The sequence below is a fragment of the Lepidochelys kempii genome, chromosome 13 (assembly GCF_965140265.1).
Source record: "Lepidochelys kempii isolate rLepKem1 chromosome 13, rLepKem1.hap2, whole genome shotgun sequence".
In the NCBI taxonomy this organism is placed as follows: Eukaryota; Metazoa; Chordata; order Testudines; family Cheloniidae; genus Lepidochelys; species Lepidochelys kempii.
In genome coordinates this window covers 13,777,650-13,802,001 of record NC_133268.1, presented here as the reverse complement: position 1 = coordinate 13,802,001, position 24,352 = coordinate 13,777,650, and the positions used below count along the sequence as shown (strand labels likewise).

At 42.0% G+C, this 24,352-nt stretch overlaps 1 protein-coding gene across 5 annotated transcripts in view; it reads left to right on the top strand.

The window, feature by feature from the left end:
• Positions 1 to 2,883: 2,883 nt before the first annotated feature.
• The window catches only part of DOK5 (docking protein 5), a 92,046-nt gene continuing 70,577 nt past the window's right edge, over positions 2,884 to 24,352 (top strand). For 3 of the 5 annotated variants that reach the window (XR_012154671.1, XR_012154669.1, XM_073309328.1), the window contains exon 1: positions 2,885 to 3,272. Coding sequence is in view for 2 of the 5 variants with exons in the window: in XM_073309328.1 (XP_073165429.1) it covers positions 3,207 to 3,272 (66 nt within the window). In the remaining 3 variants the exon portion in view is untranslated. Of the gene's footprint in view, positions 3,273 to 24,352 lie in introns of all 5 variants that reach the window. The other 2 variants (XR_012154670.1, XM_073309327.1) reach the window with 2 other exon arrangements.

Below are 24,352 nucleotides of genomic sequence, written 5' to 3'. Positions count from 1 at the left end.
CAGGCTTACTGGCCTGTAATTGCTGGGGTCACCTCTGGAGCTCTTTAAAAAAAATTGGCGTCAGATTAGCTATCCTCCAGTCATTTGGTACAGAAGCTGATTTAAATGATAGGTTACAGGCTACAGTTAGTAGTGCTTCAATTTCAAATTTGAGTTCCTTCAGAACTCTTGGGTGAATACCATCTGGTCCTGGTGACTTATTACTGATTAGTTTATCAATTTGTTCCAAAACCTCCTCTAATGACACCTCAATCTGGGACGGTTCCTTAGATTTGTCACCTAAAAAGTATGGCTCAGGTTTGGGAACCTCCTTCACATCCTCAGCCATGAAGACTGATACATAGAATTCATTTAAATTCTCTGTAATGGCCTTATCGTTCTTGAGTGTTCCTTTAGCATCTCGATCGTCCAGTGGCCCCACTGGTTTAGCAGGCTTCCTGCTTCTGATGTACTTAAAAAATTTTTTTTGCTATTACTTTTTGAGTCTTTGGCTAGCTGTTCTTCAAATTCTTTTTTTGGCCTTCCTAATTATATTTTTACACTTAATTTGCCAGAGTTTATGCTCCTTTCTGTTTTCCTCACTAGGATGTAACTTTTTAAAGGATGCCTTTTTGCCTCTCACTGCTTCTTTTACTTTGTTGTTAAGTCACGGTGGCACTTTTTTTTTTGGTTCTCTTACCAAAAGGTGGGTCCATGAACTAGTCCATTTAGGGTAAGGAGCAGAGAAGTGGAATATGACCATGGAGAAAATAGCATGACCTAGAACCTGCCTTTCCCAATACAAAACTGTATGTGAGGTAGTAGGTAAAGCAGGGGTTGACTCCCTAAACTGTACCTGCGTTTTGTCCCTGGTCCCTTCAGCTGCATTTAATGGAGATGCCCATAAAAGCAACTCATAGTTACAGGGCTACAGGTTCAGATGGCAGACCACAGGCCTACACTATCTCTGCTTTCATGGCTCTCAGTGAAGTTACAAAACTTTATGTGACTGGCCAACGTGTTGCTGGTTTGGTGCCAATAGTATGCTTGGGTCTGTACAATAGACATAAAAAAAGCAATCCCTGTCTGAAGAATGTAGTTACATACCTAGAAGGTATATTCCACATTTACTATTGATCTCTGGGTTTCAGTGACTATTTCCTGGTCTGCCTTGTAGCCATCTGCCCAGCTCCTCTGTAAAAAGCACGTCACTGCAATAATCTGGCAGTCTCAGTCTGAAAGAGGTTGGGAAGGAGGATACTGAAATACCTGACAACGGGTGCCTGTGTTTAGAATTCTTAACAGGTAGTAAAGGATGCATTTTTAAATAATCTCCAGTTTTACAAAGTGAGCAATTCCTTCCCCAGCAATGGGGTGTATGAATAAGTTATTTCAACAGTGGTCATGCTGGGGTGGGGTTGGGGGGTGTGCCTGGAGTTCTCCCTTTCCTGGTTTCATTATTATGCTCAGCAGTGCTTGCAAAACATCTGAAAACAATGACTATCCACTGGATGCAGCATGCTGCCCAGCGCCAGCCAAGTTTCTTTCATCGGGACAGCCACACATTGCCAGAGTAAAAGTCTGTGTCAGTGTGACATTTCTACCACTTCCCCAGGGCCAAGGCTCAGGTTACTTTCAGTCAGAGTCTGGAGTGGTGCCAGTTGACCCATGAGGCAGCCCAGAGACTTTCTGGGAAACTCACCTTCCTGCAGAAAACCACACCACTTGTCCCGAGAATTGCAGGACAGCCCATTATTGAGCACTGGTCCTTTCTTACTTGGCTCTTAAACTTAGCACAGAACACACACACACACACACACACACAAAGGAGGCTAAGAACCTGATCCAATGCACATTGGAGTCTTTTTGTTCTCTCCAGTGGAGTTTAAATCAGGCCCCAAAATAGCATGTCAGTTTATACTCAGGGAATTATACATACATGTTGAAAGATTGTAGGACAGTATCACTTTTAGTGGTTTTAAGGGCGACGTGCAATTTTTTTTCTCCCAATAAATGACTTGGGGGGGGTGTGGGGGTGGATGTGGGCTTGTCCGTGGCTTAATGTGTGACATGTCAGGGTATGATGGTGCAGTGCACTAGCTTGCTGTGCACCATGTTGATGTGTGGACCCTGATACTGGGCATGAAAAGTTCTGCAGCGTGCTTTGACATACTGTGACCTGTTTCAAACAGCAGTATGTCAAAGCATACTCCAGAACTTTTATCTAAAGTATCTTGTTCCATGTGGTCAGAGTGCTATAGATGTACACCTGAGCTCACCACCCTGCCCCCTCTCCACCTCTTCCCCCCAAGGTAACCAGACTTTTGGTGGCCGGTCAGTATATCTCACCAGACACTGCCTGGGTTCCCTTTTTGACTGAACTTTCCAGTCAAAAACTGGGCAACCCTAATGAGGGCACCCGGACACAGCAGCCAAAAACCACACTGTCCAGGTAAAACCTGGATGGGTGGCAAGCCTATGGCCAACCCTATAAAAGGGGAAAAGAGAGACTGAAACATGGGTAATGAGAAGGGGTGAACACAACTGAGAGGCTGGTGAAAGAAGGGAACAGACAGAAGGAACTGGGACAGCTGCCACAGAACATAGAAAAATAAGGGTGGAGAAGACAGGTAGAAAAGAGTGGAGGAAATAAAAAGGACGAGTAAAAAGCACTGGAAGGAAAGCTAAGTCACTCCAGAGCGTGTGTATATATTTAAAGGGGCTGGACAGAACATACAGGGAACGGGAGAAACTCACAAAGCAGCAACATCTTTCAGCCAGCCCTATTCCACCAGTCTCTCGCTCACCCCCGCGCTCATTGTCTCTCTGGCATCGAACATAATTCTCCCTGGGATCCCCCCCAACTTTCCGGTGCTTCTCCCCGCGCACAGCCAGGACGGTTGCTTCTCCAGGTGCAGCCTCCGCTAGGTGGGCTGGCCTGGGGGCTTTCTGCCCCGCTAGGGAGTAAGGCAGAGGGCGGATCCCGCTGTTCTGCCAGAGGAGAGGCGCTGAGCTCATTGCACTTCCCAGGCAGCTGCAGCCGCCAGCGCTGTCAGCTGGTGCAGAAGGGTCTTCTAGCCTCTCTTCCTCCCTCTCCCAAGTGGATTAAAACTCTTGCCGCTGAGTTTCTGGGTCAGGAGGATTATTCCAAGTGATGTGGGCTTGGTGAATCATTTCAGCCACAGACTGGCTTCAACTTGGGCGAGCAGCTCCTCCCCACAAAAAGGATGGCTTCCAATTTTAATGACATAGTGAAGCAAGGGTATGTAAAGATTAGGAGCAGACGTTTAGGTGTAAGTATTTGTGCTTTCCCTTTCTGTTTGTTTGCTCTTTTTTTCCTTTTGGTTGTTCGGTGTGACATGCCTTAGCATTCTTGTGGGCCAGGGCTGCAGACAGCATGCGTGAGGGCTCCCATTGTTATTTCTTTTGCAAGCTGCTCGGTGGCTGTCTCGCGGGGGGGGACGACGTTGCCTTTTCTTTTTGTAAAGTGTGAGCTTGGGTGCTAGGGAAACGTCGGTTCCCTGCGTCCCCCAATTCAGATCGCTACTGTGTCCTTTGCGCACAACAAATATAGAAACAGCTCGAGGTGCAGCGCAATAGGCTGCTCTCTGAACAGATGCACTTCGTTTTTTTGGAAAGGGCAGACCTGAACTTGGATTCGGTTCTGCTCAGGAACACGAGCAAGATCTCCGTTGCCAAAGGGCTCTCGCTCACTCAGCTTTGCACTTGAGCTGCAAGCCTTTCGGTAGCAGGGACGGTGGATCAGAGTCTGACCGTAACATGCAGCTACAAAAGAATCTGAACTGGGAAGATAGCTTCTGAAATACGGGGTGGGGTTGGCTTTCCCTGACTTCTTTTAAACCACATGTGTGTTTTGGGCAGTTGTTGAGAATCACTGGGGGCAGGAAGCAGTAATAAATGTGGAGGGGTGTTAACTAACATTTTCATTAGGATGATGGCGGAAGGCCTGTGTGACTGATTTTTGATGTACAGGGAGAAACTCAGGAAAATTAATCGTAATTAACTAAAGGTGTGAATTTAGTGGATTAGTTAACTCCCATTAAACCTTTGTGTGGATGCTCTTACTCATAATAAAAGTGGCCTTAATTCAGTTTTTTAATCATTAAGGCCACTTTAATTCTTAGACAGAAACCCATCCACACAAGAGTTTACTAAGCCACTTTAAATTCACCCCCTTGGTTAATTAGGATTAATTTTCCTGAATGTCCTTATGTAGACAAGATCTTGCTTCCTGCAATGCAAACCTGTGCCTTTTGAATTCAGTAAAATTTGTGGCTGTCAAAACCATTCATCTCACCTGGGTTTGCGATTGCATCTGCTCTGATGCCATGGGCACTAGGTATTCCTACCAACTGACCATTTACCCAGTAAAAGTTTGCATTTGTGATTTAAAAGCTCTGGTGTGTTGTGGGGCGGGGAGGGAGATTTGTACTAGTCTTAAAACACTCTAAAACTCTCTGCACTGAGTTTGCGGGTGCACAATAGATTTATAATTTCTGATATTTTTTTCTTCTGTCTGCCACTTCCTTTTCTTTTGCAAATATGCATTTGGTTACTATTGTGAAATGTTTATGGATTTAAATGTGGGTGTGATGCATATAATGTAAGCAGGCCAATTCCTTATGGAACATCTTTTGGCTTTCATTCTCCTCTCATGTGATTAATTCCCATTAGCATTATTGAAAATACACTGCTGCTGTCTCTCTTCTGGGTATCAAAGCATGGCAAGCTACCTAAAAGCTACAGTTAATCAGCCTTTCAGGCTGCAAAGCATAGTTCTTATTGTATAAAATATGCAACCTAGTGGGAAGGCAGTTCAAGGTGGGGAGTGGGAGGGTTCTTAGATTTTGGATGTACCTACCCTTTTGTTATGAGAAGTTTAGAATGCCTTCTGGTTTTTGTTGTATGCCAATATGAACAGCATTATTAACTCAGTGACTCTGAATCATTCATAGTTTGAAGCTTTACACTGAGGTTTATCACATGGGAATTTATTTGAAAGATTCTGTGGATATCTACAAGGTTTTGCTGGCTTATTACAGTTATGATCTTTTTGATCTATATTTACTTGGTATATAAATAGTGTTCTAGAACACTGACACTCAAGGAAGTCTAAAAGGAGAACTTTCCATAAGTGTTGCATGGAGTTTGTACAGTGCAGTCTTCTGACAGCTAAAATATGATACAGCTTGTAATTGCCTCATGTTGATGGAATCTGCGCAATCTGTATAATTAGTCTTGGAAGGATTAGCTTTTTATCGGTAAATGTTGGTAAACATTGATTTCATTGTACATACACAAACCGATGAAAAAATATTTCTCAATAATTGAAATTTACAGGTAGCAAAGTAAGAAAAGTACTGCTTAAGAGCTTATTCGTTTGATTTAAGGATATTTACTTTGTACATTTTAATATGTGATATCAACTTGTGCTTTAACAGTGATAAAGCTATAACTTTTTGAATCTCAACATCTACTGTCATAAAAAAATTGACACCTTCTCATCCCCATAGTTTCCCCCCCAACTGCAGAAAATTTAAATTGATAACAAAAATTTTTTTCAAAATAAATATAGGTATTATCCATTGAAATGATTAAAAATCTAATTCTGCCAAGTATATGTATAATATATACAGTAGCCATGACCCTTCGAATAGAGGAATTTCATTTTGAGCATTCTCTGACAGACTTACTGGGCTCAATTCATCTCAGGTGGAACTCTATGACAGCCTTGCATCCAGACCCTTATTATGGGTAACTTTTATTGTATTTATCAATACTGGGGAGGGGGAAAACACTTGTAAAGCAGAGGAAAATGAACACAGTGTACATAATTTCCCATTGAAACAAACAAGGAGTATACCATGCAGTTCACAACAGGTAAATAAACAGACCAAACTTCCAAACAGCAGATAACTATAGAAGATGTGCCGGAGAAGGTGGATGGGCATGTAAGCAAGCCCAGTCAGTGGTAGTAAGACAATGTGGAACTTCACTTATCACTAAAAGAAAAGAAGTACTTATGGCACCTTGGAGACTAACCAGTTTATTTGAGCATAAGCTTTAGTGAGCTACAGCTCACTTCATCGGATGCATACACTTATCACTGTAAAACCTTGCAGCTCACTCGTTATGGAAGAGTATTCAGTCCCTATAGTATATAGACTCACATTTTTCTGTCGTTGGTTTATTTAGTTAAGATCCATAGAATTGGAATTAATCTCTTTTTAAAAGGTTCTCTCCTTTACCTAATCTGATTGCCTTTTATTCCAAGTATTAATTATGATTAACCAAGGTAAAATACTTTGCAGTCTACCATCACCAGTTGATGGAAGACAGGACAAACGTGGTGTGGAGAGTGCTCTTCTAGTTTGACACCTTCATAGAGTCAAAAGCTGAACAGGACCAAAATTCGGACGATGACCTAGACTCTAAGTCAAGTACCCACATTTGGACCTAAATTATACCTTTGCTAAGCCACTGACTTTCCAACCCAATGGGGCATAGGTAGTAGGCTTGCTGCAGCTACCAACTGAGGGGGTTACTCCTGTAGCTCAAGTGGCCAAGGTCTGTGCTGAGGAAGTGAGGTCCCTCCTTCAAACTCCACTGATGCCCCACACACATTGCAGTGTGTAATATTCTCTCTAGTACTAGTTCAGGCGGCTAACGCTAGAAATAACCTGGCTTCAGATTTTTCACCACTTGCATTTGCTGTAAATGTCTCCGCTCTACATTGCCAAGATTTCAGATTCCACTTCATTACAGTAATACTTTCAGTAATTATAATTAACATAAGTACTTAAATATAAGACCAGCTTGTGTAGAGAGTGCTGCAGCAGACTAAGGATCAGTACCACACCAACTCGTAGCTCTGAACCAGCACAAACGTACCAGCATAATTCTGCTTCAGCCAGAGCTTTCAATGGGTTGTATTGACTCCTGGAGCTGTCTATTTTAAGTACCTATGACCCCCCATTAATGTAGTATCTGTGCACCTCACAATCTGGGATGGCTTTTATCCTCGCAACACCCATGTGGGGAAGGAAGTGCTATTTTATACCAATACGATACCATCTTACAGATGGGGAATTTAGGCCTAGATCCTCAAAGGTACTTCAGTACTCTGTTCTGCATTGCAGCTCCTAATCCGTAGACAGCCTGCTGTTTAGTGAAACGCACAGCTCCACGTTAGGTGTCCAGGCTCCCCATACAGTGCTTGGGGAGAGTTAGGCACCTAAGGAAAGGATCTTCAGAAGGCAGCAACCTGAGTGGGGAGCCACCGCAGGTAGCTAGAAGGGAAATGCTGAAGAGAGAGAGAGAGGCTTAGGCACCAGACTGGGCCAGAGACTGGGGCCTTTTTTTGCTCAGGATCCTCTCCTGGAGTCAGGTGCCTATGTCAGGTCAGATAACTCATGCTTCAGCAGCCAAAACAGAGACCTTTGAGAGAGAACTTCACCCCCTGCCAATACCCTGATGGGTAGGACACTGATTCAGAGCAGGGATTTAAACCAAGGGCTCCCCCATCTGGGGTGAGTACTCTAACCACAGTCAGTCTCTCTCTGGCCTACTGACAATTTATGCGAAGTGGAACAGCTTTAACAGGAGGGATTGAGAGAGATTCACCCTGGACTAATCAATAACTTGATGGCTGGGGCACTCACCTGGGATGGGGGAAACCTCTGTTTGAGTCCCTGCTCCTAATCAGGGATTTGAATCTGGGTATCCCCTTCCCAGATGAATACCCTAATGTCTAGATTGGCTACTTGCAAGGGATGATGGTCTCTCTAAACCAGAGGGGAAGAGGTCTTAGTTTCAGACGTTCACATGAGCAGAGTTCTGTCAATAAATTCCTGTCCTGCTTGGTTTTTATGCTGTGCTGCCCTTCTGCCTATTGGTGTCCTGCATCTGGCTCTTTTGCAAGAGGTATTTGATCCTAGGTGCATTCAGACTGGGCCTGCTGGTGAGACAGGCATTCCCTTGTATACTTTGAGAATCTTGCTTTGGAGCCTCTGAGCAGCTTGTTAGCTATGGGGAAACACCAGCAATTTGGCATTCAGAAAACTGCCTACCAGTGTAAAGTTTGCTGCCCGCAAAGTTAATCAACAGCTGAGTGGTGGCTTTGAGAATATAAGCGGCACCTAAATAGTGGATTTAGGCGCCTAAAAGAACAGATAATCCTGGATCCTTAGATACCTATATAACTGGGGCAGGAGGTCTGTGGTGGAAGCAGGGACTTGAATCCAGGTCTTGAGAGATCTGGGCTAGTGTCCTGACCACTGGACAATCCTTTCTCTAGATGAGGATATAGTACATCAAATTATCACTTTCCATATATTGTGGGATGCAGCAGGCAATCCCTCTAATCTTGTCATAGTGAAACCAGTAAATACAAACTGCTCAGCACTTGCAACTGGGCCCAGATTTCCACTTCCATATCATTTAGGTGCCTACACAGGAGATGAGCTCTTTGAAAATCTGGCCCACGAGTAACTTGGCACATTTTGTGGAAAGTCACATTAAGTTCAGTGGGGCTACTCATGTGCTCAACTATCAGTAGGATTGCGTCCTTAGTTTGTTTTATTTTACAGAAAGACACAGTCTAGATGAAAAAAAGGGCCTCTTCTCTTCTTTCCATATGTTTATGGTTATGATATAGGTCTTGTAGTTCACTCAAGCATGCCTTATTGACTAGCAGTGATCTAAGTTAATTTGGAAGTGGGTGGTTACACTCCAGTATTATCCAATCCCGCTTTATTTTAATGATTTCTAGCTTGGTGTGTTTGACTACAGCAGGGGTAGGCAACCTATGGCATGCATGCCAAAGGCAGCACGCAAGCTGATTTTCAGTGGCACTCACACTGCCCGGGTCCTGGCCACTGGTCTGGGGGGCTCTGCGTTTTAATTTAATTTTAAATGAAGCTTCTTAAAGATTTTTAAAACCTTATTTACTTTACGAACAATAGTTTAGTTGTATATTATAGACTTATAGAAAGAGACCTTCTAAAAACGTTAAAATGTATTACTGGCACGCGAAACCTTAAATTAGAGTGAATAAATGAAGACTCGGCCCACCACTTCTGAAAGGTTGCCGACCCCTGGACTACAGGTGTATTTTCCTGATGTATTCTGGAGTTAGGTTGGAGAGGTAAAATACATCAGTAGATGTGTAGTGACACATCTTCTTGCTTTTCTCTTCACAATAATAAGTTACGAGTGCTATTTTTATGGATACAGGGTTGAGTCACCAGGTTCTACTGTGTTCTAATCCTGACTGAGACACTCAGTCTATGGCCTTGAGCAAGTTACTTCAGCGTTCCATCTTGGTGAGTCTTGCTGGCTAAAGTAAGACTCTCACCCAGTTCTCCTTAGCAGAGGTTGGTGCTGGTTGTATTGAGCCATGTGCAGGTTGAAGGGCAGGGAGGAGTGGGAGGTGAGCAGATACTGGTAAAATTCCTCAGGAATAGAGCTAGCTGAAAATTTTTCTGAAATGATATTTGTGTGGCAAAATAGGGTTTAGCTGAAAACATCAGTATTTTTCATGGAGAAACTTCTATTTTTCATTTTTTTGTTTTGTTTTCTAACTTTATTTTGAAACAAAATTTCAAGGGGGGGAAACCATTGTTTAAAATGTGGGGTTAATCTCACTTTCTGATCGTTTTCTAACTGGGAAAAGGTGAGGGAATAGTAAGTGTGCGGTGGTGGGGAGGGGAGATAATTTTAAAACCACAAATAAAACTTTCAATTCAGGATTTAGTGTGGAAAAGTTTAGTGGGGAAAACATCCTTGTTTTGTGAACAGCTGTCTGAGGACTCGTTCCAAAGTGGCAAGGATTCCATCACTCTGTGGTGAGATAGAAGATAGAGAAGTGGTCTAATGTTTTTCTCCAACAAACTTGGCACATGTTTAATCAGTGAATCGACTCTTCAGGCCAGATTCTGTGCCTAGTTTCTCCACTGTAAATCTGGCCTAATTCCATCCTGAGGAAAAATGGGAGCAGAGTTTTGACTGTACAAATTCTCTTAAGTGCTGACATTTCTAAAATTTCATAAAATAAGTTAGATCTTACATGAGTATAAGGGATAGCAAACAGATCACCTAGCAAATAAACAAAAACACAACCTAAGCTTAATATACTAGATAGATTAGATATGAGTTAGCAGATTCTCACCCTGGGAAATGATACAAGCAGGCTGCATATTCTTAAGGCACAAGCTGCATTAGCTTTACAATTTGGGTTTCAGTTCAGTCTTTGTTCCTCAGGTGTTTCCAGGAGTCTTTGTGTGTGGGGAGTGAAGAACCACAGATGATGTCACTCCCTGCCTTATATAGTTTTTGCATATGGTGGGAACAATTTGTTCCAAAGCTTGGTTCCCAGACTAGTCTGTGGAAAAATACTGACATCCCAAAATGGAGTCCAGTGTCATGTGGCCTGGTCACATGTCCTTGTAGAGTCATAGCAACCATCACTCAGACTGTCTGTAGTGTTCTCAGGAAGGCTCAGCAGGTGGGAGATAAGCTTCTCCTAGAGCCTATTGTTCTTTCTAATGGCCCATTTCCCTGAATAGGCCCTTCCTCACCCACTTTCTAGATTGAAAGCATCTTGTCTAGTGGGCATTATCCAAGTGTAACTACATTTGAAGTACAGATACATAGTCAATATTCATAGCTTCAGATACAAAAATGATACATGCATACATACAGGATAATCATATTCAGCAAACCATAACTTTTCCAATGACACCTCACATGACTTATCTTGCATAAACTACATCATAATTATGCTATAATCATATTGTAATAATATCACTATGAAGAATATGGAGTGCAGCATCACAGTGGGATGCTGTCTCATTAAATAAGGCCTGCCCCTTACTTTTCATACATTTGTGTGTGTGGTTCTTTACTCCCTTGAAATGTAGGTGGTCACCCTACTGCCTGGAGACATGCATTCAAATTACCATATCAGATTGGACCAGCAAGTCTGGCATTTAATATAAATAATTGATCATGACAACAGCAAATCTTTGTGGAATAAGATTCCTCTTGTACTTGGGTGACATGAGGAATACAGGAGGTGCCAGTCAGGTTACACTGAAACTGTTCTTGCTCTCTCATTTATCCTTCTGAAAAAAAGGTTTTCTGTCTTGCCACTGAATAAGCCAAACCAGAAAAAAATTAATGAAAACTTTTCAGGTTTTTTTGACGGCTGTAGAGCTGACCAATGGCTCAACTTTTTTTGAAATAATAAAAGTAATCTTTTAAATATTAATAATGGTTGGGACTTTATTGCCATTGACTTTTTTAACATGCAAGGTGCTCAGGTATAGCAGTGATAGACAGCAGTATAATTCTCTAAAATAGGACTGTAATATATACAGCAAAGGCCAAGTCCTTATATCAAGCTATGGTCCATCTGGGACTGGGGTGGGAGAAGTAGCTGTAAGCCATGTTTCTGCTCCCCTAACGCAGGTGATGGCTGGGGTCCAGAGCACCTGATGTGAAGGGTGGCAGGAGCATTTCTCTAAGGATTGCTGGATCACAGGATGACCTTTATGTTTCTGGGGGGCAGGGAGTGGGTGGTGTAGAGCTAGCTATGTCAGTTTTATGTCCCTCCAGGATTTTCACAGTACTAGGGAATTCCCATCTGCCTTGTTAGGGCATCTCTTCAGCTACTTTGTGCTGCTTGAGAAACTAGCCCAAAGACTCCTTTGTTCAAGATCCACATTAGCATCATGAAATATCAGAGTTTATATACATTTGGTTGTTGGGTTGAGTGTTTGCTTTGACTGTTGCCATTGGTTTCCGTTTGCCTTTAATCACTGGACAAGACTATATCCAATAATGGAAATACCCTATATTCATTCTACTTTTAACAGCTGCTTCATAACCCTGAGAGACTACTTGTGTTGGCTGCTGGTGGGTGGATGTATAATTTGTAAATTCAGATTGTGTACTTCCCTGAATTTTGTGAGATTTGTAAACTGACCAGATTCTGTGACAACTCTAGACTTGCTTGATTTACAGTATCATAATGAAGGAAAACTTGCCCAGCTTAAAGACTAGTTGTCACTAGAGATTTAGGAAAAATTAAAAATTATTAATCTTCTTTAAATACCATGGGAAATACTGTAGAGCACTTCAGTATGTATGCAAGATAAGAAGGCCCATATGTTAGATGAGGATGTATTAGTGATGAAATTTGATTCAGAGAAAAGGCTAGTTATTAAAATCAGCTTTGACTGTCTCGTATATCTTGAGGCCAAATGTATATTATTTCAATTCTAGAGCAGTATATACACAGACAAGTGTGTGTGAATCACTTGTGATTCTAAATGCTTTGGTCATCTTTGCCATTCAGCCTAATGTATTTGCGTTGTAATGTTTCTTTAATGTCTACAAGAGAAGAGATTTTTTGCTGGAAAATATATACAGTTCACTAATCAGCTACATGGTATGGTTTCAAGCCAAAGAACATCCTGCAATTGAAAATACTGTGTAGCACTTTTAAAACCTTAATGGATAACTATAAAGAAAACTGCTACTATAATATATGTAATATCTGGTTTTATAAAATTATTTTTTGCATTGTATCAAAAGGGTAGATGGAGATTAGAGGGCAAATCATCAAGTACCATAAACTGTCATAACTCCATGAAATCCAATAGAGCTATGATACCTTACAGCAGCCAAGGATCTGCACCTAGAAACCTGTGGACTGGTGCACTTCATCCTATGATATACCAAGACACGGCATGTAAGAAAACCAGATGCTTATTCCCTTAATGCGGGGTCTGTCGAGCAATAGGAACACAATCTGCTTCTTGTAGCTATGTTTTCGCACCAGTATTTACCTTGACCAAACCTTTTTCCTGAGTGCTCAGTGGAAGTTTGTTCTGAGAGTCTTGTGAAATCTACCACCTCTGCACTTGCTAGGCCATTCACTGAGTTGTTCTCACAGTTACCATGTACCTGTCAGTGTTTGTAATGATTAAATCCAGAATCACCACATTCTGTTTGCATCTCTCAGCTGTAGTCCCATCTGCTGAAGGGACACCTCTGCTGTGTGAAGAAAGATCCACCTTCCATATTGTTAGAAAGTGGATCCTTCTTTGGGAGTCTGACTGAGATCCTCAGAAGTATTTAAGCGCCTAACCTCCATAGGTCTCCTCCCATGTCACTGCTTTCCTAAACTAGAGCATTGGGGTAGCCAGTTCAGAGGTGGGATTGCCCTACAAACTACCATTATGAGCAGTCAGCTCGCTTTATCTCTGACTCACTAACTGTGATGTCTAGAGACTAGTTCGTAGAGATGAGTTCTGAGAACTGGTCTTGCAGAAGGGACAGCCCCAATGTTTAGTCCACTTTTAAAATATCAGTTGTATAGTCGGTGCTTCAGATCCAAAATTTAACTTCCCAAATAGGTTTAGGTAAATTTCAAAATGAATTACATACAGTTCCAATTACAAGGTTGGCCTTGTGTAGACACTTTGAACACAGCCCTCAGGCACCTAAATGTACAAGTGGCTAGGCCTTCAAAGGAGGTCAGCACCCTGCAGCTCCCATTCTTGTCCATAGGAGCTGCTGGGTGTTGAATGGTCTTGGAAAATCTGGCCACTTCATTTGGGTGCCTAAGGGGAAGCTGAGCTTTCAAAAAATCCAGGCTCAAGGGTGAGTGCCCAACACTTTCAAAAGCTTGATTTATTAATGAAGAGGCTAAATCTTCAAAAGACTCAGTGCTCTCATTGAGAACAAAGGGGACTGTAGATGGTAAACACTTGGGTGCCTAGGTAAGAGCTGTTGGGTACTTGGCTCTGTAGAAAATCTAGACCGTCTTGTTTTATTTTTTGCCAGGGGAGAGAGGTGGGCAAAAACTTCCCACTATTCCAGCTCCATCAGTGATAACACTAGAGTAAAAAAGGCTCCTGTGGTGCAATTATCTTAATCATCATGTCCCCTAATCTGGATCAGAGCTAGTCTAAACAAACATTGGGTGAAATCCTGGCTCCCAGTGTCCTGGGAAATCCTGGCTCCCAATGATGTCCCAATGTTAAAAATGCTGGTGATTGCAATAGCGTTTGTCTACACAACATCTCCCACTACTACAGTCACGGGTAGAGATGCAACAATGGGAATTTTTTTTGCTTCTAGTGCAGACAAGATCACTGAGGACTAAATTGGATCCATGCATGGCTGTGCTTTCCCTTTGTCAAAAGAGGTGGACCATATTCCTCTCCCAGAGACCTGCAGCCACCCTTTTCATTGTTGTGACTACAGCCTAGGTTTAAAGAATTGTGGCTCTGCACTCAAATGCTGTTCTGGGAATTTGGTTTTTGAGTGAGATGAGGGTGGGGGGAGGGAAAGCTGATTTTCTTAACTGTCTATCACTTACTGATAGCTAATTTCTAGGAAGCATTTGTGTAATAGGTGGAGTAACATGAAATGCTCTGAATGCCAGATGTTTCTGGTTTGATTAAAGATTCAAAAGGAAGAGGAGTTCCCCAGGCTTCTGGACGGTTTAACTAGACTGATGTGTTACCCACAGGATTACAGATTCTTCTTTTATCAGACTTGCATGGTACTGTGAGGCTAATGTCATCTTAAAAACCAACACAAAAATGTCGCCTAAAAACTGACAGATGCATATTTTTAGCATGTGCTAATTGACTGTGTTGAACCTGGAATTTACCAACAAATCTCAGCCACACGGGCTAAATGCTAGATTTAAAAAATGTGGGCTGTACAACAATTTCATTTTGCTATGAGCCCCTTAGAAAATAAATTGTCACTGTTGTTGCTATTTAGTTCTTAGATTGCACTAGAGCTAGCCTGGAAACATTTTTGTTCCAATTAAAAAGAATTGATGGATCTCAACATTTTATATTAAAAGTCTTGGGGTTTTCATGAAAAATCCAAAAAAGTGAAGTGGGGGTGGTGGAGACAGACTTTTTTAAGGTGAAATTTTTCAGTTATCAAACTGAAATTTGCAGGTTTCTGTTTTTGACACCATTAAAATTTCTCAAATAGAGAGTTCCTTTTTGATTGGGTGGGGGGAAACATTATTCTTTTGGGGATTTTTTTTTTTTCAAATGAAATTTTTTGACCAGTTCTCTGCGGTGCACTTTGTGTCCTTGGCATCTTATGAAAAATAGACCTAATCCTGGAAGTTCAATGTGAGTGGACTCCTGTGTAATGGGGAACAAAATGCAAGTTTGGGGTCAAAGTGTAAGAAAATTCATGCCCTCACAATCATACCAGATAGTTATGACTTAAACTTTAAGCTGTGAAGACTGAGTCAAAGGAGATGAGTGCTGGAAAAGTTAAGAACCTCAACCTGCAATATGTTAAACTTGTTGAGTGATCATATTTTTAGCAAATTATAAAATGTAAATGTTGGAACAAACCTACAGCTATCAGGGATTTCATGCCACTTAGTATGTCCCAGTGACAGCAGGGATAGAACTCAGAACTTTGTGCCGTAAAATCACAGGCCTCCAACCATTTAACCCTCCTCCATATTCATGGGATAATGTTGTACCCTGTGAATGTATATATGTTGCGATAACTCATGAACTAGAGGCCGTCCAACTATGTTTTTTTAGGACATTGTCACCTAGGCACAGATACACAATTCAGCCAAAAAAGAAATACAGAAAAAATATTTTTCATGCTATCAAAAAAGTACGTGGTGGTACAAATGTACCCCAAATATGTTACACTATATTGTATTTTTAGTAGTTCTGTGTACGTTTGCTTCTAGTCAGAGTATCTTGTGTTGCAATAGTGGTAACTACGTATCCCCTACTAAGCAAGCTGTTTATTTGACATAAATGTAGTTTGCACATGCTAATAGATAATGTATTTGTGGGGTAATGTTGTACCCCACAAACATACATGTTGTGATAACTCATGAACTAGTGGCCATCCAACTATGCCGCTTTAGGACATTGCATATGCTTATTGATGATGGTGCATTGCAGTACAAGTGGTGGCTTCATACAGTTGCCTTAAGGTAGAAGCGGCAAAGAGTCCTGTGACACCTTATAGACTAACAGGCGTATTGGAGCATAAGCTTTCGTGGGTGAATACCCACTTCGTCGGATGCACAAAAGCTTATGCTCCCATACGTCTGTTAGTCTATAAGGTGCCACAGGACTCTTAGTCTGGATCTGTAAAAGTGGCAAACACGGCTACTCCTCTGATACTTAAGGTAGAAAATACTCCAAGGAGATATGAAAATTGCATCTAGGCACACCTGGAATGAGAGTCCTGCTAGTTCTTTCAATTTGCTAGTTAAATTATTATTATTTTTTTTTGCTTAGAATAGTGGCTTTTAAAAATATTTTAAGTTTCTGAATGCATTTGGGGTACAAACTTCCCTCATGACACAGTTAATGTAAATTTTTTCTTGACAATGAATGAAGATTAAACTGAAGAAATCTCCTTTTGTGGATAGTGGTATAAATCCTATGGCACAGCTGAGCAGGGTTGATTCCATTTGGTAAAGGGCGGTGGGTAGGCACGCACACTAGCCAGTTCATTCCAATATTGCTGTAGGACATTGTTAGGGTGACTTATTTGGAGATTAAGAGGACAGTAATTATGTGACTGCCACCATTTTGGCCAACATGAGAATTGAACAGGGCGCCTTCAGAACTAAAACCATGCATTGCCACAGATTGAGATGAAGGTAGCCTGCTATGTGAGAGCTGTAACAGTCTCCTATCATCTGTGGACTGGAGACGGAGTAGGACATATAACATCCTGACCATTGGGTTACAGTTGCAAACTGATGATTACATTACATTTTATGACATAAATTAATAGGATGGTATTTTGTTTTCAACCTCAAGCACTGGCCCTGTGAATTGTCCAGGGTTATTGTTTGCAGGAGTTCAGGGGAACCTGTTTCTCTTCACATGGTTCTCACGACATGATTTTTCAATTTGTGATTTTAAATTATTACCCCAAACTAAAATAATCTAAGTGTCACACAGCTTCCTCTTGAAATCACTAAGAGTCTAGATGGATGTGACTGTGGTCACTCAAAATCTGACCTGGGTACATTGGAGGTTTGCATAGTGCAGGAGTTTCTGGAGTGTAATGAAACCTTAATCAGGTGAGTTGCACCTAGTTCCCAGTTCTGTTTAAAATTTCATAGCTCCTCGAGGTCACTAGTTCTGAGCCTCCTAATGTCACACATGGTTGTGCTGTTAGTTTATACGGTCACGGTTACCATTAGTAGCATCTGAAAGGCTGATGGTAAAGAAAGGTAAAAGATGTTGGTAATAACCTCATAAGCAAAGGATTCTGAAAAAAGCTCTCTGTTTGCCAGCTAACATGTAGATCTGAAATGAAGAATTTCTAGATATACCTTCTTTATGATTGTCTAAAGATGGAGGATTGTGTAGAAGACTTTTACGCTATGGTGCATGTAAAAAGCCAACAATGAAGCAGGCATTTGTCTCTCTGTGTGTGTGTGTGTGTGTGTGTGTGTGTGACACACACACAGACACACACAAATGCCTGCTTCATTGTTGGCTTTTTATATGCACCATAAAATATATATTTTAGAATAGGAATTACTAATTTTTCTAGGTATCTTTCAGCATGTGTTTCAGACTGAGTTGAGTCCCCCATATTTCTCTGAGTTTTCATTATTTTGATATTTTGTAAAATTGGCAGTAATTCCAAATGTTGGCTCTTCCCCCCCCCGCATAAACTAAAAAGACTCCCAAATGAACGGAGGGGGAGAGAGAGAAAGTGTATGTGTGTGTTAGCAGTGTTTGGGGGAGAGGCTTTCTGATTTTAAAAATCCCAAAACAAGAACACCTGATTTAAGGTGCTTTTTAATCTCAGGGATTCAAAGTAACTCACGGTGCCCTGTACAGCAGTGAATATATAATCAGTGATTGTGCATGATGTTTAATAAGGACAGTATTGATGGAGAATAATGGAATGGATGAAAATCCTTCATCTTTCTTTGTACAAAAGAGAGAGTAAACAGTAGAAAATGGCCAAAGAAAACCACACTCTGTTGTGAGCGAAGTTGATCCTTCACTATCCTGGAAAGCCACCAGCCAGTGTAACTAACCTTTATATAGTCTAAGGCCAGGTCCTCAGCTGGTGTAAATTGGCATAGCTCCACTGAAGTCAATGGAACTATCTCTCTATATAATATAGACCTGCCAGCTATATATGTCTTTAGTGCCAGTGAAACATCTTGGGGGAAATAACAGATGGAGGGTGTGCGATAACTAAGGCTGACATGTTGATTTTATTTCTATAGTTTTAGATACATTATGAGAGTTAATGGACTAATTTTGTAATTTTTTTGCCTCAGTTCATCAGGTGCTGTCAGAAATATCACTGGAGTCCCAGGCTATCAATGAATTTGACTTTATTTCCTATACTGAAGTAACATAATTTGTTTTAATTAAAAATATTGATGGGTAGAATGACTGTGGCATTTTTCTCACTACAGCAGATGAAATTGCCCCTTTACCTAGCATGTTATGTTCATCTGGGGAACAATACAATCTCCATTGTCAGCAAAGGAAAAATTAGTTTTAGTGCTCTCACTTATTTAGGTAAAGAATCTGCAAGAAGCAAAAGATAAAGAAGCTGCAAATTGATTATACTGAAATAATTAATGTCTGTATTTTGTGTGCTGCTGAACTGCACTTACAGTACAATAGCAACCAAAGGCACTTCTTGCCACACTGTGTTCACATGGCAAAGTACCTGTTATTTTTTTCCTCTCTGTTCAGCCAAATAATGCAATTTGCTGTGTGATGTGAAGACAATGAAGTAAGTGTTGTGTGTATGTGTCATAGTCTGTGGGCCTGATTCTAATCTCATACCCCTGTAAATCAGGAGTAACTCCATGGAAGTTAACTGCTTTTACACTGGTATAATTCCATCTAAATGAAATTGGAGTCAGGCTCTAAGCATCTAGTTCTGAAATATCTGAATTACCCCATTTATGTCCTAGTAGGACCAATTTATTCTCCTAAATTGAGATGCATGCAGTTTACATTATCTGGATATTTCAGATGAGACCTAAAAACTGAACCTTTGTGTAATAGTTCCCAAATTAGCTGCACCTCAGACACCCTCATGGTCTCTATGAGGGCACCCCATTTAAGTCTCAAGCAATCACCTTTTTCATGGTGGAATCTCACGTTCTTCTCCCTCCCTACTAGGGTCCTAGGCAGTAGACTCCTGCAATTCACTGACATAACTTCAGCAGGTCAAAGTTCAGTTTAGCACGTTGGGTGCAATGTTAGGTTACCAGTGACCAGGAAGCTTTCATAAAGCAAAGTGCAGTTCTCCAAAACAAAAGCATTACAGAAGGAGTTTGTTCCTGCAGGAAGCATCCTTTTTCTGACGGATTTAACCAGGAATACAATCACTAGCCAGCACATAGAGAGGGAGACCATTCAGACATGTATCATTTATAAAGAGAGTGCTGTTTTCATAGCATTGCATCTGTCACACTCTGTAACCTGCCTGGACACTGAAGCCTCCAAAGTATTGTTTGTAAATTGGTCTCTGCCTTTTTGGCCAAAATTTTTTCTCCTTGAGGTCTGGCTTGCTGCTGCCCCTCTTGTTCCAGAAGTGACTGGAGTTCAATGCTGAGAAAAGGAGGTAGGCACCTAACTCCCATTTCAGTATGATTTTGGAGCCTAAGGAAGTTAGACATCTTTGAAAGTGCCAGCCCAAACGCACTGGGGATATTTAGGATGGAAGGTGCAGTGACACTGCATCCCATATTCTTCACCGTGATGTTATGATGATATGACTATGGCATAATTCAAGATAGGTCATGTGAGGTGTCATAGGAAAGGGTATGGTTTACTGAATATGATTATCCTATCTCTATATATGTATCATTTGTGTATCAGAAGCTAGGAATATTGACTATATATCTGTATTACAAATGTGTTTACACCTGGGGAATGCTGACTAGGCAAAAGATGCTCAGTCTGGATGGATGGCTGGGAAGGGCCCATTCAGGTTGATGAGCCTTTTAGGAGAAAACAATAGGTCTTGGAAGAAATTAATCTCCCACCAGGAAGCCTTCCTGAGGATACCGTACAGAGGGTTTGACTCATGACTGCTATGACACAACAGTGTCATGTGACCTGGTCACCTGGTGCTGGACTTCATCTTGGAATACCAGTGTTTTTCTACTGATGGGTGTGGGAACCAAGCTTTGAAACAAAGGGTTCCTGCCATATGCAAAACCTATTTAAGGCATGGGAATGACATCATTGTGGTTCTTCACTGACTCCCCACCCCAAAGAAACTCTTGGAAACATCTGAGAAACAAGAACTGAATGGGGGGAGAGAGTGCTGGACCCAGGCTAAAGGGATTTTTAGCCTGTGAAAGGAACACCTGAGTTTCTAAGCTGTAAACAAGTGCAGCTGGCCCCTTAAGAATCTCTGCAGCCTGCCTGAATCATCTCAATTTGCTACTCATATCCAATCTCTTTAGTATATTAAGCTTAGTTTGTGTGTGTTGTTTGTTTGCTAGGTAATCTGCTTTGCTCTGTTTACTATCCCTTATAATCACTTTAAAATCTATCTTTTATAGTTATTAAACTTATTTTTGCTTTGTCTAAAACCAGTGTGTGGGAGTCATAACTCAGGGCAGAAAGCTGTTGCATATCCTTCTCCATATTGAGGGAGGGACTGAATTTCATGAACTTATGCTGTACAGATCCCTGTGTAGCATAATTTTGGATTTACACTCCAGAGGGCGGTGCATGCCTTAGGAACTGGGAGGTGCCCTAGCTGTGTCTTCCCATGCAGAGCTGATCACAGCATCTGTATGTCCTACAGCTAGATGTGTCCCTACCTGTATGTGTGCTGGTAGAGTGCAGGCTGGAGCCTGGGAGAGGGCTTGGCAGGCTGGTCACAGCAGTACAATGTAAAGGGAGCCCAGGCTGGTGGGGCTCAGTGGTACCCCAGTTTCAGGTGGCACCCCAGGGGGAACCCATCACAGGTGCTATATAAATACAGTATACCATCATTGCTTGTATGTATTGAAGCAGAGCATCCGTTTGGACAGAATATGCACCAGGGTGTGTGACTTCTAACTAGAGTGTCCCCAGCTCTCAAGGGTGGTATCACAGCTCAGGATGGAATGGAAACTATGGCAGCACTGAATTATCTCCTTATAATTGTGATGCCAATGGTAGAAATGGACATGTATTACTAGATCTCTCTGTTACTGAATGAAAAGCCCAAATATGGAAGTATCTGTTGTTCTACACCTGCTGAGCCAGCAGTTGAATCTTTCCTTGGTGCTGTCAAGGTGGCTGGTGTAAGGCTTCAAGAGCAGGGGGACCAATGGGTAGGCTCGGTCCCCCAGGATCACTAATTGCATCAATACTGGTAATCTGCCAGTTGGGAAAGGAAAGTCCCCGCTTATAGCTTTCTGTTCTTAAAGATGTGAGCGTCATGCCCCTTCTCTGACCAGCCAACATTGGTGTTGGTGAAGTGTCTCCTCTGATCCAGCAATGCTTGTTTGGCTGTAGAAAAGTAGCCCTTCCTATTGTGGCAAGGTGGTCTGGTCCCAAAATAGGGATATGTGTGCAATCTATTGCACCACCGCAGTTCAGGAACCCCATTGCTGCAAATCCAAACACTATGTCCTCTAAATTGCCGAGAGTCACAGTTGTACATAGCAGGAAACTATTCATGGCCCTGCACCGTTGCATGATGACAGCTCCTGCAGTGGATTTTTCCAACTCCGAAATGGTTTCCCACTGACCGATAGCAATCCAACATTGCACATTTCCACAGTGCAATCACCACTTCTCCACTGTCAGAGCAGCTCTCATTTTGGTGTCCCTGTACTGGACGATTGGGTTGAGCTCAGATCCAGGAATGTGGCCTTGTGCATCCAAAGTTCTGCAGCCACTGTTTATCATCTCAAATCTGCATTACAATGTGATCCCACAGCCTGTGCTCTTTTTTGTCAGGCCCAAAGTGACACTCCACCACAGTGGCTCCCAAACTAGGGGCGCCACTTGTTCAGGGAAAGCCGCTGGTGGACCGGGCTGATTTGTTTACCCGCCGCGTCCACAGGTTTGGCTGATCGTGGCTCCCACTGGCCATGGTTCACTGCTCTAGGCCAATATGGGCTGTGGGAACCGTTGTGGCCCGAGGGATGTGCTGGGCATCCTTCCCACAGCCCCATTGGCCTGGAGCAGTGAACTATGGCCAGTGGGAGCCACGATCGGCCAAACCTGTGGACGCGGCAGGTAAACAAATCAGCCTGGTCCGCCAGGGGCTTTCCCTGAACAAACTGCGCCCCTAGTTTGGGAACCACTGCTCCGCCATCTGCAGCTCATCTACGAACACCAACATAAACCTTGAATAGGTTCTTACTGTGTCCCACAGCAGTCTGTCCTCCAAGAAATCATAACAACTCCCACTGATCCAGTTCTTCTTATGGCTCTGCAAATACCAGAGAATCACAAGTCCTGTGCTTGCAATGCTCATGACAATTGTGCGGAGCGCTGCAGGCTCCATGCTTCTGTCAGAGATGGCAGACAGTGAGGAGGGCTGTGCGGGTTTGTGGGATTTTTTTTTTAAGTACAAAATTATGGGATATAGATGACATCATGTGACAGAGACAGTTGCATGCTGGGAAGTTGACCTCTTGTTCCCAGTTAGATTTGTTTCTATCTCACCATGCCTTGCTAAAACTTCCCAAAAGATACTGTGCTGGATGGTGACAGGTTGCACACTGGGGATACCTATCCATGGTCCATTCCCCTGTGCATCGACAACGGACAGCACTGATGCAAGAAGCTCAAGTATGTACGCACACAAGCAATATAGTAACTCTGGCAGCTTCATGACAATGTAACTTGCGTCAAGCAAAGTTTCTATTGTACACGTGGCCTTATGCTAGGATTACGAGCTAATAAGTATGTTATCCTGTATTCCTTATGGACCCACTGGCTCATTGATTTCCACAGGAGTTTTTATATATGCATGGGATGCAGGATCAAGCTCACTTTAATCACACATGGTCTCTACTGTGTGTCTTGGTTCCACTTGAACAACTCTTTGATTACTTTGGTAATTTAGAGCCCAGAGGGGGCTATAACTCTTGTGTCATTACATCAAAGTGCTAGAAAAGGGAAATACATTTTGATAGTTGTGGGCTCTGCTTGGCAACAGAGCTGTGCCACAATCCATTAGTATGTCCAGTACTTCATGCCAAATGATCTCAATTACCATTCTGATTTTATTTGCTGTAAGGCAGAGCTGAAGTGCTTGTTCTTATGATTTAATGGACTATAATTCTGTCACTTTTAAAAAAGCAAAATGTTGTTGTTTGGGGTCAGCTTGCTGTGACGCACTTGATGGCGTTATTTGCTATTTCATGAAAATAAATATCTTCCCTTGATTTCAATCAGTCATAAATACAAGTGTGTGTGTGAGCCATGACTCACTGCACAGCTGTGATAAGTCTGAATTGGAAAAGAATAGAAAAGTGAAAGGAAGTAGTTGGCAGGGTGTTTGATTTGGGAGGTCTGCTCCTGCCCCCATTGAAATTAATGGCAAACCATCCAGTGATTTCGGTAGAAACAGGATTGGACTTTAAAAGTGGACCATTATACTCATCATGTGTTAAATGCTATAGGAGAGCTAAGTATTGTCATCTATGGATCTTGAAGTAACTTTCAGTGAGCATAAATATTGTTAGAATTTATCAGACTGGAAGGTGGAGACAAGTAAAGTGACTTGTCCAAGGTCATGTACTAGGTGATTGGCAGGGATGAGAAAAGAGCATTAGTGTATTGACTTTCAGTCCAATGTCCTGTCCATGGCACCTCACTGTCTAAGGAAATACACTGCAATAAGGAAAATAATGGTAGTAACTTTAATTAAAGGTCTGAAATCAACCTAGATCCCTTTTCCCATGAAATCAACATCCTTGAATGCTGATCGTGTTAGTCAATGCCTATAGGTTTATATACACAGACCACATGAATAGGTACTATGCACATGGTATTAATAAAATATGTATGTGATGGGTCACCAGGCTAAATTGTACTATGCTTATTCTTGATCACTTTTGCTGAGGCATGATGCCCCCGGGGCACGTATCGCTCAGCACTTGGCCTAGGAAAATACAGAAACTGTCAAAAGCTAGATGGACAAGGTACAGTGTGGAAATAAAGTAAGATGTATGAATGCTTTGTATTAGAGATTATCTTCATGCCCCTTAATGTTTAGAATTTAACATTCAAAATGAGAGCAGAGGAAAGTTCCAGTAGGCCTCAAAGTCAAAGCTGGCACAATCTAGCTAGCTGGATAATCGTAGTGA